Source organism: Oncorhynchus keta, chromosome 17 (assembly GCF_023373465.1).
Source record: "Oncorhynchus keta strain PuntledgeMale-10-30-2019 chromosome 17, Oket_V2, whole genome shotgun sequence".
NCBI classification, from domain to species: Eukaryota; Metazoa; Chordata; class Actinopteri; order Salmoniformes; family Salmonidae; genus Oncorhynchus; species Oncorhynchus keta.
This window is the reverse complement of record NC_068437.1, coordinates 58637382-58654830: the sequence shown is the minus strand read 5'-3', so window position 1 is coordinate 58654830 and position 17449 is coordinate 58637382. Positions and strand designations below refer to the sequence as shown.

The following is a 17449-nucleotide window of genomic DNA, read 5'->3' as shown; positions in this document are numbered from 1 at the left end:
CATCAGTCCAGAGGACATTTCTCCAAAAGTACAGTCTTTGTCCTCATGTGCAGTTGGAAACCGTAGTCAGCACCTGAACATAGCCCATCTATAATTTAGCCCAAACAACTACCTCTTCCCCTACTGTATTTATTTATTTTGCTCCTCCCCATTATTACATCTCCACTTTGCACATTCTTCCACTGCAAATCTACCATTCCAGTGTTTTACTTACTATATTGTATGTACTTTGCCACCATGGCCTTTTTTTTGCCTTTATCTGACCTCATTTGCTCACATTGTATATAGACTTTATTTTTATACTGTATTATTGACTGTATGTTTTGTTTATTTCATTTCATTTATTGTGTAACTGTGTTGTTGTATGCTTTATTTATGTATTTTATTTCACCTTTATTTAACCAGGTAGGCTAGTTGAGAACACCTTTATTTAACCAGGTAGGCTAGGTGAGAACACCTTTATTTAACCAGGTAGGCTAGTTGAGAACACCTTTATTTAACCAGGTAGGCTAGTTGAGAACACCTTTATTTAACCAGGTAGGCTAGTTGAGAACACCTTTATTTAACCAGGTAGGCTAGTTGAGAACACCTTTATTTAACCAGGTAGGCTAGTTGAGAACACCTTTATTTAACCAGGTAGGCTAGTTGAGAACACCTTTATTTAACCAGGTAGGCTAGTTGAGAACACCTTTATTTAACCAGGTAGGCTGGTTGAGAACACCTTTATTTAACCAGGTTGGCTAGTTGAGAACACCTTTATTTAACCAGGTAGGCTAGTTGAGAACACCTTTATTTAACCAGGTAGGCTAGTTGAGAACACCTTTATTTAACCAGGGAGGCTAGTTGAGAACACCTTTATTTAACCAGGTAGGCTAGTTGAGAACACCTTTATTTAACCAGGTAGGCTAGTTGAGAACACCTTTATTTAACCAGGTAGGCTAGTTGAGAACACCTTTATTTAACCAGGTAGGCTAGTTGAGAACACCTTTATTTAACCAGGTAGGCTAGTTGGGAACACCTTTATTTAACCAGGTAGGCTAGTTGGGAACACCTTTATTTAACCAGGTAGGCTAGTTGGGAACACCTTTATTTAACCAGGTAGGCTAGTTGAGAACACCTTTATTTAACCAGGTAGGCTAGTTGAGAACACCTTTATTTAACCAGGTAGGCTAGTTGAGAACACCTTTATTTAACCAGGTAGGCTAGTTGAGAACACCTTTATTTAACCAGGTAGGCTAGTTGAGAACACCTTTATTTAACCAGGTAGGCTAGTTGAGAACACCTTTATTTAACCAGGTAGGCTAGTTGAGAACACCTTTATTTAACCAGGTAGGCTAGTTGAGAACACCTTTATTTAACCAGGTAGGCTAGTTGGAGAACACCTTTATTTAACCAGGTAGGCTAGTTGAGAACACCTTTATTTAACCAGGTAGGCTAGTTGAGAACACCTTTATTTAACCAGGTAGGCTAGTTGAGAACACCTTTATTTAAACTGGTAGGCTAGTTGAGAACACCTTTATTTAACCAGGTAGGCTAGTTGAGAACACCTTTATTTAACCAGGTAGGCTAGTTGAGAACACCTTTATTTAACCAGGTAGGCTAGTTGAGAACACCTTTATTTAACCAGGTAGACTAGTTGAGAACACCTTTATTTAACCAGGTAGGCTAGTTGAGAACACCTTTATTTAACCAGGTAGGCTAGTTGAGAACACCTTTATTTAACCAGGTAGGCTAGTTGAGAACACCTTTATTTAACCAGGTAGGCTAGTTGAGAACACCTTTATTTAACCAGGTAGGCTAGTTGAGAACACCTTTATTTAACCAGGTAGGCTGGTTGAGAACACCTTTATTTAACCAGGTAGGCTAGTTGAGAACACCTTTATTTAAACTGGTAGGCTAGTTGAGAACACCTTTATTTAACCAGGTAGGCTAGTTGAGAACACCTTTATTTAACCAGGTAGGCTAGTTGAGAACACCTTTATTTAACCAGGTAGGCTAGTTGAGAACACCTTTATTTAACCAGGTAGGCTAGTTGAGAACACCTTTATTTAACCAGGTAGGCTAGTTGAGAACACATTTATTTAACCAGGTAGACTAGTTGAGAACACCTTTATTTAACCAGGTAGGCTAGTTGAGAACACCTTTATTTAACCAGGTAGGCTAGTTGAGAAAACCTTTATTGAACCAGGTAGGCTAGTTGAGAACACCTTTATTGAACCAGGTAGGCTAGTTGAGAACACCTTTATTTAACCAGGTAGGCTAGTTGAGAACACCTTTATTTAACCAGGTAGGCTAGTTGAGAACACCTTTATTTAACCAGGTAGGCTAGTTGAGAACACCTTTATTTAACCAGGTAGGCTAGTTGAGAAAACCTTTATTGTGTCGAACCGCTTTGCTTTATCTTGGCCAGGTCAAAGGGTTGTAAATGAGAACTTGTTCTCAACTGGCCTACCTGGTTAAATAAAGGTGTTCTCAACGAGCCTACCTGGTTAAATAAAAGGTTCAATAAAATAACTAAAAATAAAAACAGTTTGAGCTAGGAACACAACTATTTCGCTACAACCGCAATAACATCTGCTAAATACAGTATGTGTCTGCGACCAATAACATTTTACTTCATTAGATTATATATTTTTTAATCATGTTTTTGCTTACGGACCTTATTTGTTTCTTGACATTTGTTTCATAACATTCATGAATCGAACTGTTTATGTCAAATTGTATTGTATTTGTAACCCTGGATGTCCTAAAAGAAAATGTCAAAATGACGGCAGGGCAAGTAGATGAATGGAAATAAGTGAATTTTTTTCTCACTGTGGGACCAATGGAGTTGTGTCTTTTTCTCTAGGCGTGTACATCCTGATTGCTGTGGGAGCTGTGATGATGATTGTAGGGTTCCTTGGTTGCTATGGTGCCATCCAGGAATCTCAGTGCCTCCTTGGAACGGTGAGTGAGTGACCACTAGAGGGCAGCAGGACAACACCGCTTGTCTTTCAGGGCACGCCTCTCAACATTGGAGTGTAGCCTCGGCCCAACGGCGCTCTCTCTCAGGAATAGAATATATATTTTATTATCTATTGGTTAGAAAATAAATGTGTTTTTTTTGTCTGCATTCATTAACAAATCCAGATATACATACACGGAGAGGTGCACAGGGTCAGCCACAGTGCAGTGTCCCTGGATGGACAGCAATATTAACAGACCTCTAAACATGGGAGAGTAGCACAGCCCTGCAGCTCTCTCTCTCTCTCAGTATCACAGCCCTTACAGCTCTCTCTCTCTCTCAGTAGCACAGCCCTGCAGCTCTCTCTCTCTCAGTAGCACAGCCCTGCAGCTCTCTCTCTCAGTAGCACAGCCCTGCAGCTCTCTCTCTCTCAGTAGCACAGCCCTACAGCTCTCTCTCAGTATCACAGCCCTACAGCTCTCTCTCTCTCAGTAGCACAGCCCTACAGCTCTCTCTCTCTCAGTAGCACAGCCCTACAGCTCTCTCTCTCTCAGTAGCACAGCCCTACAGCTCTCTCTCTCAGTAGCACAGCCCTACAGCTCTCTATCACAGCCCTACAGCTCTCTCTCTCTCTCTCTCTCTCTCTCAGTAGCACAGCCCTGCAGCTCCCTCTCTCTCAGTAGCACAGCCCTACAGCTCTCTCTCTCTCAGTAGCACAGCCCCACAGCTCTCTCTCTCTCAGTAGCACAGCCCTACAGCTCTCTCTCTCTCAGTAGCACAGCCCTACAGCTCTCTCTCTCTCAGTATCACAGCCCTACAGCTCTCTCTCTCTCTCTCTCTCTCTCTCTCTCTCTCTCTCTCTCTCTCTCTCTCTCTCTCTCTCTCTCTCTCTCAGTAGCACAGCCCTACAGTTCTCTCTTTCAGTAACACAGCCCTACAGCTCTCTCTCTCTCAGTAGCACAGCCCTACAGCTCTCTCTCTCTCTCTCTCTCTCTCTCTCTCTCTCAGTAGCACAGCCCTACAGCTCTCTCTCTCTCAGTAGCACAGCCCTACAGCTCTCCCTCTCTCAGTAGCACAGCCCTACAGCTCTCCCTCTCTCAGTAGCACAGCCCTACAGCTCTCTCTCTCAGTAGCACAGCCCTACAGTTCTCTCTCTCAGTAGCACAGCCCTACAGCTCTCTCTCTTTCTCAGTAGCACAGCCCTACAGTTCTCTCTCTCAGTAGCACGGCCCTTACAGCTCTCTCTCTCTCTCTCTCTCTCTCTCTCTCTCTCTCTCTCTCTGTCTCTCTCAGTAGCACAGCTCTACAGCTCTCTCTCTCAGTAGCACAGCCCCATCTCTCTCTCTCTCAGTAGCACAGCCCTACAGCTCTCTCTCTCTCAGTAGCACAGCCCTACAGCTCTCTCTCTCTCAGTAGCACAGCCCTACAGCTCTCTCTCTCTCTCAGTAGCACAGCCCTACAGCTCTCTCTCTCTCTCAGTAGCACAGCCCTACAGCTCTCTCTCTCTCAGTAGCACAGCCCTACAGCTCTCCCTCTCTCTCAGTAGCACAGCCCTACAGCTCTCTCTCTCAGTAGCACAGCCCTACAGTTCTCTCTCTCAGTAGCACGGCCCTACAGCGCTCTCTCTCTCTCTCTCTCTCTCTCTCTCTCAGTAGCACAGCCCTACAGCTCTCTCTCTCTCTCTCAGTAGCACAGCCCTACAGCTCTCTCTCTCTCAGTAGCACAGCCCTACAGCTCTCGCTCTCTCAGTAGCACAGCCCTACAGCTCTCGCTCTCTCAGTAGCACAGCCCTACAGCTCTCGCTCTCTCAGTAGCACAGCCCTACAGCTCTCTCTCTCTCTCAGTAGCACAGCCCTACAGTTCTCTCTCTCAGTAGCACGGCCCTACAGCTCTCTCTCTCTCTCTCTCTCTCTCTCTCTCTCTCTCTCTCTCTCTCTCTCTCTCTCTCTCTCTCTCTCAGTAGCACAGCCCTACAGCTGTCTCTCTCTCAGTAGCACAGCCCTACAGCTCTCTCTCTCTCAGTAGCACAGCCCTACAGCTCTCTCTCTCTCAGTAGCACAGACCTACAGCTCTATCTCTCTCTCTCTCTCTCTCTCTCTCTCTCTCTCTCTCTCTCTCTCTCTCTCTCAGTAGCACAGCCCTACAGCTCTCTCTCTCAATTCAATTCAATTCACTTTATTGGGATGACGTAACAATGTACATATTGCCAAAGCTTATTTTGGATATTTACAATATAAAAAATAAATCAAATGAGAATCAAATGCAGCTCCGTCTCAGGTTCTGCTGTTGTGCAGTGGTTACACAGCCTTTCCTCTACAGGGAGCCAGGTTTTCCTGTGTCTACCCTTCTCAATGGCAAGGCTGTGCTCACTGAGCCTGTACTCTCTCTCTCTCTGGGACCAATCATTTTTGTGGACGATCAAGTTTTAAAAAAGCTTGACAAATTAATCTCTCTTTTGTCTTTCTCTTTCAGTTCTTCTTCCTGTTGGTGTGCCTCTTCGCCTGTGAGGTGGCTGCTGGGATCTGGGGATTTAGTAACCGTGACACAGTAAGACGCGCACACACACACACACACACACACACACACACACACACACATGGACTCTACCAAACTCTGCTATCTCCGTTTGTTCCAGATCTCCAAGGAGATGATAAACTTCTATGACGCGGCGTACATCAAGTCTGTGGACGTTGTAGACTCTTCCAGCAAAACGGCTGCTATCAAAGTCCTGGAGGTGTTCCACGAGACGGTAGGTCTCTGACCTCTGACCTCTGGCTGATTTCATCATCATTTCAATCTGTTAAAGTGGTTAAAATTAACAGAGTTGTAGCGATAATGTAGTAATGTGATTATATAAAACACTAGCTATTACTGTCGATCCTGAAGATCACAAATGACTGTGTTTTTTTTACACAGTCGGCCCAATTCTGATCTTTTATTTATTCATTGGGTCTTTTGACCAATCAGATCAGCTCTGGGAAAAAAGAGCTCATCTGAAAGGATTTGATGTGATTGGTTAAAAAAATCAATTTGTCAATTAAAAATATAAAATCAAGTCAAATCAAATTGTATTTGTCACATGCCCCGAATACAACAGCTGTAGACCTTACAGTGAAATGCCGAATACAACAGCTGTAGACCTTACAGTGAAATGCTTACTTACAAGCCCTTAACCAACAATGCAGTTTTAACAAAAATACCTTAAAAAAAAGAAAATAAATAAAAGTAACAAATAATTAAAGAACAGCAGTAAATAACAATAGCGAGGCTAAATACAGGGGGTACCGGTACAGAGTCAGTGTGTAGGCTAAATACAGGGGTACCGGTACAGAGTCAATGTGGAGACTATATACAGGGTATTACGGCACAGAGTCAATGTGGAGACTATAAACAGGGGGTACCAGTACAGAGTCAATGTGGAGACTATATACAGGGGGTACCAGTACAGAGTCAATGTGGAGACTATATACAGGGGGTACCAGTACAGAGTCAATGTGGAGACTAAATACAGGGGGTACCGGTACAGAGTCAGTGTGGAGGCTATATACAGGGGTACCAGTACAGAGTCAATGTGGAGGCTAAATACAGGGGGTACCGGTACAGAGTCAATGTGGAGACTATATACAGGGGGTACCAGTACAGAGTCAATGTGGAGACTATATACAGGGTATTACGGTACAGAGTCAATGTGGAGGCTAAATACAGGGGTACTGGTACAGAGTCAATGTGGAGGCTATATACAGGGTGTTACGGTACAGAGTCAATGTGGATGCTAAATACAGGGTATTACGGTACAGAGTCAACGTGGAGGCTATACACAGGGTATTACGGTACAGAGTCAATGTGGAGACTATATACAGGGGGTACTGGTACAGAGTCAATGTGGAGGCTAAATACAGGGTATTACGGTACAGAGTCAATGTGGAGACTATATACAGGGGTACCAGTACAGAGTCAATGTGGAGGCTATATACAGGGGGTACCGGTACAGAGTCAATGTGGAGACTATATACAGGGGGTACCGGTACAGAGTCAATGTGGAGGCTATATACAGAGGGTACCGGTACAGAGTCAATGTGGAGGCTAAATACAGGGGTACTGGTACAGAGTCAATGTGGAGGCTATATACAGGGTGTTACGGTACAGAGTCAATATGGATGCTAAATACAGGGTATTACGGTACAGAGTCAACGTGGAGGCTATACACAGGGTATTACGGTACAGAGTCAATGTGGAGGCTAAATACAGGGTATTACGGTACAGAGTCAATGTGGAGACTATATACAGGGGGTACCAGTACAGAGTCAATGTGGAGGCTATATACAGGGGGTACCGGTACAGAGTCAATGTGGAGGCTAAATACAGGGGTACCGGTACAGAGTCAATGTGGAGGCTATATACAGGGCGTACCAGTACAGAGTCAATGTGGAGGCTATATACAGGGCGTACCAGTACAGAGTCAATGTGGAGACTATATACAGGGTGTTACGGTACAGAGTCAATGTGGAGGATATATACAGGGCGTACCAGTACAGAGTCAATGTGGAGGCTATATACAGGGTGTTACGGTACAGAGTCAATGTGGAGGCTATATACAGGGTGTTACGGTACAGAGTCAATGTGGAGGCTATATACAGGGCGTACCAGTACAGAGTCAATGTGGAGACTATATACAGGGGTACCAGTACAGAGTCAATGTGGAGGCTATATACAGGGGGTACCGGTACAGAGTCAATGTGGAGGCTATATACAGGGTGTTACGGTACAGAGTCAATGTGGAGGCTATATACAGGGCGTACCAGTACAGAGTCAATGTGGAGACTATATACAGGGGGTACCAGTACAGAGTCAATGTGGAGGCTATATACAGGGGGTACCGGTACAGAGTCAATGTGGAGGCTATATACAGGGGGTACTGGTACAGAGTCAATGTGGAGGCTATATACAGGGGTACCGGTACAGAGTCAATGTGGAGGCTAAATACAGGGTATTACGGTACAGAGTCAATGTGGAGGCTATATACAGGGTGTTACGGTACAGAGTCAATGTGGAGGCTATATACAGGGGGTACTGGTACAGAGTCAATGTGGAGGCTATATACAGGGGGTACCGGTACAGAGTCAATGTGGAGACTAAATACAGGGTATTACGGTACAGAGTCAATGTGGAGGCTATATACAGGGGTACCGGTACAGAGTCAATGTGGAGACTAAATACAGGGTATTACGGTACAGAGTCAATGTGGAGGCTATATACAGGGGGTACCGGTACAGAGTCAATGTGGAGACTAAATACAGGGTATTACGGTACAATGTGGAGGCTATATACAATGTATTACGTCACAGAGTCAATGTGGGGGTCATCGGTGTAGGTAGAGTTATTAAAGTGACTATGCGTAGATAACAACAGAGAGTACTGTAGCAGGAGCGTAAAGGGGGGGTAATGCAAATAGTCTGGGTAGCCATTTGATTACATGTTCAGGAATCTTATGGCTTGTTGGTAGAAGCTGTTTAGAAGCCTCTTAGAACTAGACTTGGACCGCTCCGGTACCGCTTGCTGTCCGGTAGCAGAGAGAACAGTCTATGACTAGGGTGGCTGGAGTCTTTGACAATTTTTAGGGCCTTCCTCTGACACCGCCTGGTATAGAGGTCCTGTTTGACAGGAAGGAATTGGGCTGCTGGTGTAAACGCAGCCCAATGTTGAAAATGTATCTGTTATTACTGAGGTGAAAAAGATGCACATCTTCGTTCAGAGTTATTTCATGATAACCGTGGTCTTATTTCTGGAACAATACCTTTTATAAAATGTATTCTCCTCAATGCGATCTTTGTACTGTGACGGTTCTGTAGAACTGAGGGAGGGCTGGGGGAGAGAATAATCAATCAATCAATCGATCGATGGCTGACCGGTTGTCTCTACATGTGTCCTCAGCTGGACTGCTGTGGTAAAGGAGACGACTCCCCCTTATTCAAACAAGTAGCCGGAGCTCTGTGTCCCAAGAAGACCCAGGACGATGCCTTGTTGAAACCTCAGGTACAGTTCACGCATCGCGTTGTTGCCCAGGTCAATGTACAATGATTCAGAGGGTTTGGGTTCAATTCGGAAGACACATTTAGGTTGAACGTATTCATTTGTGCAACTGACGAGGTATTCCCTTTACCTTCCCTTTCCCCTTTACCTTCCCTTTCCCCTTTACCTTCCCTTTCCCCTTTACCTTCCCTTTACCCCTTTACCTTCCCTTTCCCCTTTACCTTCCCTTTACCTTCCCTTTCCCCTTTACCTTCCCTTTCCCCTTTACCTTCCCCTTTACCTTCCCCTTTACCTTCCCTTTACCCCCTTTACCTTCCCTTTCCCTTTTACTTTCCCCTTTACCTTCCCTTTCCCTTTACCTTCCCTTTACCTTCCCTTTACCTTCCCTTTACCTTCCCTTTCCCCTTTACCTTCCCTTTCCCCTTTACCTTCCCTTTCCCCTTTACCTTCCCTTTCCCCTTTACCTTCCCTTTCCCCTTTACCTTCCCTTTACCTTCCCTTTACCTTCCCTTTCCCCTTTACCTTCCCTTTCCCCTTTACCTTCCCTTTACCTTCCCCTTTTTTACCTTCCCTTTCCCCTTTACCTTCCCTTTCCCTTTTACTTTCCCCTTTACCTTCCCTTTCCCTTTACCTTCCCTTTACCTTCCCTTTACCTTCCCTTTCCCTTTACCTTCCCTTTCCCCTTTTTACCTTCCCTTTTCCCCCTTTACCTTCCCTTTCCCCTTTACCTTCCTTTCCCCTTTACCTTCCCTTTCCCCTTTACCTTCCCTTTCCCCTTTACCTTCCCTTTCCCCTTTACCTTCCCTTTCCCCTTTACCTTCCCTTTTCCCCTTTACCTTCCCTTTCCCCTTTACCTTCCCTTTACCTTCCCTTTCCCCTTTACCTTTCCCTTTCCCTTTACCTTCCCTTTCCCCTTTACCTTCCCTTTCCCCTTTACCTTCCCTTTCCCCTCCCTTTCCCCTTTACCTTCCCTTTCCCCTTTACCTTCCCTTTCCCCTTTACCTTCCCTTTCCCCTTTCCCCTCCCTTTCCCCTTTACCTTCCCTTTACCCCCCTTTACCTTCCCTTTACCTTCCCTTTCCCCTTTACCTTCCCTTTCCCCTTTACCTTCCCTTTCCCCTTTACCTTCCCTTCCCCCTTTACCTTCCCTTTCCCCTTTACCTTCCCTTTCCCCTTTACCTTCCCTTTACCTTCCCTTTCCCCTTTACCTTCCCTTTCCCTTTACCTTTCCCCTTTACCTTCCCTTTCCCCTTTACCTTCCCCCTTTTCCCTTTACCTTCCCTTTCCCCTTTACCTTCCCTTTACCTTCCCTTTACCTTCCCTTTACCCTTTACCTTCCCTTTACCCTTTACCTTCCCTTTACCTTCCCTTTACCTTCCCTTTACCTTCCCTTTACCTTCCCTTTCCCTTTACCTTCCCTTTCCCCTTTACCTTCCCTTTACCTTCCCTTTCCCCTTTACCTTCCCTTTCCCCTTTCCCCTCCCCTTCCCCTTTACCTTCCCTTTACCTTCCCTTTCCCCTTTACCTTCCCTTTCCCCTTTACCTCCCCTTTCCCCTTTACCTTCCCTTTCCCCTTTACCTTCCCTTTCCCTTTACCTTCCCTTTACCCCCTCCCCCTTTCCCCTTTACCTTCCCTTTACCCTTTCCTTCCCCTTTACCTTCCCTTTACCCTCCCTTTCCCCTTACCTTCCCTTTACCTTCCCTTTCCCCTTTACCTCCCCTTTACCTTCCCTTTACCTTCCCTTTCCCCTTTACCTTCCCTTTCCCCTTTACCTTCCCTTTACCTTCCCTTTCCCCTTTACCTTCCCTTTCCCTTCCCTTTACCTTCCCTTTCCCCTTTACCTTCCCTTTCCCCTTTACCTTCCCTTTACCTTCCCTTTCCCCTTTACCTTCCCTTTCCCCTTTACCTTCCCTTTACCTTCCCTTTCCCCTTTACCTTCCCTTTACCTTCCCTTTCCCCTTTACCTTCCCCCCTTTACCTTCCTTCCCCTTTCCCCTTTACCTTCCCTTTACCTTCCCTTTCCCCTTTACCTTCCCTTTACCTTCCTTTCCCTTTACCTTCCCTTTCCCCTTTACCTTCCCTTTCCCCCCTTTACCCTTTACCTTTCCCCTTTACCTTCCCTTTCCCCTTTACCTTCCCTTTCCCCTTTACCTTCCCTTTCCCCTTTACCTTCCCTTTACCTCCCCTTTACCTTCCCTTTACCTTCCCTTTCCCCTTTACCTTCCCTTTACCTTCCCTTTACCCCCCTTACCTTCCCTTTACCTTCCCCTTTACCTTCCCTTTCCCCTTTTTCCTTCCCCTTTACCTTCCCTTTCCCTTTACCTTCCCTTTCCCCCTTTACCTTCCCTTTACCCCCTCCCATTCCCTTTACCTTCCCTTTCCCCTTTCCCCTCCCATTCCCCCCTTTACCTTCCCTTTTACCTTCCCTTTCCCCCTTTACCTTTTCCTTTACCCCCCTTTCCCCTTTACCTTCCCTTTCCCCTTTACCTTCCCTTTACCTTCCCTTTCCCCTTTACCTTCCCTTTCCCCTTTACCTTCCCTTTACCTTCCCTTTCCCCTTTACCTTCCCTTTACCTTCCCTTTACCTTCCCTTTACCTTCCCTTTCCCTTTACCTTCCCCTTTACCTTTCCCTTTACCTTCCCTTTCCCCTTTACCTTCCCTTTCCCCTTTACCTTCCCTTTACCTTCCCTTTCCCCTTTACCCTCCCTTTCCCTTTACCTTCCCTTTACCTTCCCTTTTCCCCTTTACCTTCCCTTTCCCTTTACCTTCCCTTTCCCCTTTACCTTCCCTTTCCCCTTTACCTTCCCTTTACCTTCCCTTTCCCTTTACCTCCCATTCCCCCTTTAGCTTCCCTTTACCTTCCTTTCCCTTTACCTTCCCTTTACCTTTCCCCTTTCCTTCCTTTACCTTCCCTTTTACCTTCCCTTTCCCCTTTACCTTCCCTTTACCTTCCCTTTACCTTCCCTTTCCCCTTTACCTTCCCTTTCCCCTTTACCCTTCCCTTTCCCCTTTACCTTCCCTTTCCCCTTTACCTTCCCTTTCCCCTTTACCCTCCCTTTCCCCTTTACCTTCCCTTTTCCCCCTTTACCTTCCCTTTACCTTCCCTTTCCCTTTACCTTCCCTTTACCTTCCCTTTCCCCTTTACCTTCCCTTTACCTTCCCTTTCCCCTTTACCTTCCCTTTTACCTTCCCTTTACCTTCCCTTTCCCCTTTACCTTCCCTTTACCTTCCCTTTCCCCTTTACCTTCCCTTTACCTTCCCTTTCCCCTTTACCTTCCCTTTCCCTTTACCTTCCCTTTACCTTCCCTTTCCCCTTTACCTTCCCTTTACCTTCCCTTTCCCCTTTACCTTCCCTTTACCTCCCCTTTCCCCTTTAGTTCAAATGGATGTTTTTGGAATATTTGGATTTGCATAAAATTTGGCGACCCCAAAAAACATCATTCTCTCCTGGAAGGGGGATCATAATCATTTTTACTGTAAATCTCTATGTTCTGTTTGAATGAATGCTTTACACAGCACATAAATATGACAGGAGGAAAACAAGTGTTTAAGTGTTGGTCCTTATCCCCTCCCTGTGTTCCCCTCCCACTAGAGCTGTCATCTGAAGCTGAAGGACCTCTTCTCCGAGAAGCTCTGCCTGATTGGTCTAGCTGCCCTGGTGGTCGCTGTCATCATGGTGAGCGGTGTTACCATGGAGACGCTCCTGGATTACTTTTCAGTTATATTCTATAATCCACTGCGCTACAGTAACTCTGGAGCCCTGTGACAGTTATTATCTGCACAGACAGAAAGGTTCTCCTGACCTCTGCTGTCCTGACTGAGTGAGGACAGATGTTGAAGTCTTGATAAAGACCTTCCTCTTCTTCTTCCTCTGTAGATCTTTGAGATGATATTCACCATGGTTCTCTGCTGTGCGATCCGCAACGCCACCCCAGTGTACTAGAACCACAGAACCGTAATTTACCACAGAACCATGGAATGACGGAACCATGGAATCATAGAACCACAGAACCATATTGGAGGGGAAAGTCCTCTACAGATCAAAGCCAACAAAGGGGATGCAAATGTTATGTTATGTTTTGTTTAGTTCCTGTTATGTTTTGTGTTGTACTTCCTGTTTTGTGATGTAGTTTCTGTTTTCTGTTGTAGTTCCTGTTATGTTTTGTGTTGTAGTTCCTGTTATGTTTTGTGTTGTAGTTCCTGTTATGTTTTGTGTTGTACTTCCTGTTATGTTTTGTTCCTTTTTTGTGTTGTAGTTCCTGTTATGTTTTGTAGTTCCTGTTATGTTTTGTGTTGTAGTTCCTGTTATGTTTTGTGTTGTAGTTCCTGTTATGTTTTGTGTTGTAGTTCCTGTTATGTTTTGTGTTGTACTTCCTGTTATGTTTTGTGTTGTACTTCCTTTTTTGTGTTGTAGTTCCTGTTATGTTTTGTAGTTCCTGTTATGTTTTGTGTTGTAGTTCCTGTTATGTTTTGTAGTTCCTGTTATGTTTTGTGTTGTAGTTCCTGTTATGTTTTGTAGTTCCTGTTATGTTTTGTGTTGTAGTTCCTGTTATGTTTTGTAGTTCCTGTTATGTTTTGTGTTGTAGTTCCTGTTATGTTTGTGTTGTAGTTCCTGTTATGTTTTGTGTTGTAGTTCCTGTTATGTTTTGTAGTTCCTGTTATGTTTTGTGTTGTAGTTCCTGTTTTGTGTTGTAGTTATTTTTTGTGTTTTAGTTATGTTTTGTGTTGTGTTGTAGTTCCTGTTTTGTGTTGTAGTTCCTGTTTTGTGTTGTAGTTCCTGTTTTGTTTTGTGTTGTAGTTCCTGTTTTCTGTTGTAGTTACGTTTTGTGTTGTAGTTCCTGTTTTGTGTTGTAGTTATTTTTTGTGTTTTAGTTATGTTTTGTGTTGTGTTGTAGTTCCTGTTTTGTGTTGTAGTTCCTGTTTTGTGTTGTAGTTCCTGTTTTGCGTTGTAGTTCCTGTTTTGTGTTGTAGTTCCTGTTTTGCGTTGTAGTTCCTGTTTTGTGTTGTAGTTCCTGTTTTGTGTTGTAGTTACGTTTTGTGTTGTAGCTCTTGTTCATTCTTATTATATTGCAGGATCATGTACATTTTTATATGTACATTTTATATGTACATTTTTATCAGTATTTTTGAATAGAGACTAGATTTTACTACTGTATTTTTGTTAATTATGTTTGAACAAAACTTCTAATGTAACAGTTTGAGTCTTTTGATGACCGTTGATTAAATGCCAGGCTTTGACCAGCGGACATTCAGCATCTCTCTAATGCTAAATATTTTACTAATTGATTTATTTTTTTGAGTCACTTTGTGTCTTTTCCTGAAGGAGTTCTCCAAGGTCGCAGAGTCCAGTGCTCTTTTTTATGGTTGTATAATCATATTCATTGAAAATGCGGCCAAAATGGTACCTTATTCCCTTTATAGTGCACTACTTTTCCCAGGGTTCATAGGGCCCTAATGAACAGTAGTGCACTACTTTTCCCAGGGTTCATAGGGCTCTAGTGAAAAGTAGCGCACTATATAGAGAATAGGGGGCTACTTGGGACGCACCCCGGATTTCATTAGTGGTTAGGCAACGCTTGAAGTGGAATAAAAAAGGTGCACACACACTGTTGAAGAAAACGTCGTTATTCTATAAGATGTGCCGATACTCATATTATTATATAAGAGGTGAAGGTACTCATATTATTATATAAGAGGTGAAGGTACTCATATTATTCTATAAGAGGTGTCGGTACTCATATTATTATATAAGAGGTGAAAGTACTCATATTATTATATAAGAGGTGAAGGTACTCATATTTTGAAGGTACTATAAAGAGGTGAAGGTATTCATATTATTCTATGAAGGTGCTCATATTATTCTATAAGAGGTGAAGGTACTCATATTATTCTATAAGAGGTGAAGGTATTCATATTATTATATAAGAGGTGAAGGTACTCATATTATTCTATAAGAGGTGAAGGTACTCATATTATTATATAAGAGGTGAAGGTACTCATATTATTCTATAAGAGGTGAAGGTACTCATATTATTCTATAAGAGGTGAAGGTATTCATATTATTCTATAAGAGGTGAAGGTACTCATATTATTCTATAAGAGGTGAAGGTACTCATATTATTCTATAAGAGGTGAAGGTATTCATATTATTCTATAAGAGGTGAAGGTGCTCATATTATTCTATAAGAGGTGAAGGTACTCATATTATTCTATAAGAGGTGAAGGTACTCATATTATTCTATAAGAGGTGAAGGTACTCATATTATTCTATAAGAGGTGAAGGTATTCATATTATTCTATAAGAGGTGAAGGTATTCATATTATTCTATAAGAGGTGAAGGTATTCATATTATTCTATAAGAGGTGAAGGTACTCATATTATTCTATAAGAGGTGAAGGTATTCATATTATTCTATAAGAGGTGAAGGTACTCATATTATTCTATAAGAGGTGAAGGTACTCATATTATTCTATAAGAGGTGCCAGTATTCATATTATTCTATAAGAGGTGAAGGTACTCATATTATTCTATAAGAGGTGAAGGTACTCATATTATTCTATAAGAGGTGAAGGTACTCATATTATTCTATTAAGGTAGAGTGAAGGTACTCATATTATTCTATAAGAGGTGAAGGTACTCATATTATTCTATAAGAGGTGAAGGTACTCATATTATTCTATAAGAGGTGAAGGTACTCATATTATTCTATAAGAGGTGAAGGTACTCATATTATTCTATAAGAGGTGAAGGTACTCATATTATTCTATAAGAGGTGAAGGTACTCATATTATTCTATAAGAGGTGAAGGTACTCATATTATTCTATAAGAGGTGAAGGTACTCATATTATTCTATAAGAGGTGAAGGTACTCATATTATTCTATAAGAGGTGAAGGTACTCATATTATTCTATAAGAGGTGAAGGTACTCATATTATTCTACAAGAGGTGAAGGTACTCATATTATTCTATAAGAGGTGCCGGCAGTGCTTGACTTGGACAGGAGCTCACCGGAGCTGATTACCAGCACCTTACATGTTCTGCTGCTTGAGTTCCTGTTCCTCTTATAGAATAAACATTCAAAAGTATTGTGAAGCTCCTGCACATAACAATAGATAGTACTGGCACCCAAAATAAGTACCAGCACCTATTCTAATCCAAGTCAAGCACTGTGTGCCGGTACTCATGTTATTCTAGAAGAGATACTGCTTCTCTGGGTGCATTACATGAATTCTGGCAGTAGTGTAGTAAATTATCTTGAATTGCAATAACTTATGTCTAAGGTTGTAGAAGAAAATGTGAACATTTGTACATATCTGTCACTAATAGTTCTCACTAATGTCTTCTTTGAGCTCTGTTTCCCATTGTTTCCTAATAAGTTCTGAGCTATCAGGTAGAAATTCAATCAACCCTTGATATATATATATAACATGACGACCAACTTCTTTCTTTATTTGTTCAATTCTTGATATTTTACGTTCATCCAGACTCTGTTGAAGAGATTGAATAAGATTTCTTAGTTTTAAGAATTTAAAGACATTTGTTTTGGATCAGAGAATCTGTGGAAAGGGGAGACTCTTAGCAACACGATGGTATCTGCTGAAGGTAACTCATACAATTGACTGGACGTATGAGGTTGTTTGTATTATGTGTTATTTCATCGTTTTGATGTCTTCACTATTATTCTACAATGTAGAAAATAGTAAAAATTGAGAAAAACCCTTGAATGAGTAGGTGTGTCCAAACTTTTGACTGGTACTGTGTATACTAGGGTGCATTCGGAAAGTATTCAGACCCCTTGACTTTTTACGCATTTTGTAATGTTACAGCCTCATTCTAAAAAGGATTTAAAAATATATCATCCTCATCAATCACACAATACCCCAAAATGACAAAGCAAAAATAGTTTTGTTTTTATTTTAGCAATTTTGTTATAAATAAAAAAAACTGAAATATCACATTTACATAAGCACAAATAAAACATAATAAATCCCCCAGAAAAACGGTTACATTCCTCCACAAATACGTCCTCGATCAATACTTTAAATTTCCTGAACGGCACTTGAACATCAATATTAAATGTATTTCGAATTTTGTTCCAGGAAGACGGTGCATTAAAACCAAAAGCAGATTTATCTAGTTCTTTGAAGACCCAAGGAACCTCAAGAGTTAAGCAATCCTGTGAACCCGGTTAGACAACTCAGGTGTCTATCCTTCAACAGCAAAGTTAGAAAATACAGAAGTTTATGAAATAGGGCCTTGTAAACAAAAAGGGAGTAATGTAGAGATCTAAGGATCTTTAGAGAAGTCCAGCCAACCTTTTGATACAGGATACAGTGATGAGTATAAAAAATGTCACCTGTAACAAAACGAAGGGCACTATGGGAGATGGAATCCAATGGTTTAAGCGTTTTAGCAGCTGCACTTTTGATAAATAACATCACCATAATCAACAACAGATCAAAAGGTTGACTG

The 17449-nt window shown here is 42.6% G+C and overlaps 1 protein-coding gene across 1 annotated transcript in view; it reads left to right on the top strand.

Annotated features, from left to right (window-relative positions):
- The window catches only part of LOC127908419 (CD81 antigen-like), a 59310-nt gene extending 46154 nt beyond the window's left edge, over positions 1-13156 (top strand). The window contains exons 3-8 of the mRNA XM_052466780.1: positions 2849-2946; positions 5417-5491; positions 5580-5693; positions 8876-8977; positions 12568-12651; positions 12853-13156. Of these exons, the coding sequence (XP_052322740.1) occupies positions 2849-2946; positions 5417-5491; positions 5580-5693; positions 8876-8977; positions 12568-12651; positions 12853-12918 (539 nt within the window). The 3' untranslated portion in view covers positions 12919-13156. The remainder of the gene's footprint in view (positions 1-2848; positions 2947-5416; positions 5492-5579; positions 5694-8875; positions 8978-12567; positions 12652-12852) is intronic.
- Positions 13157-17449: the final 4293 nt, after the last annotated feature.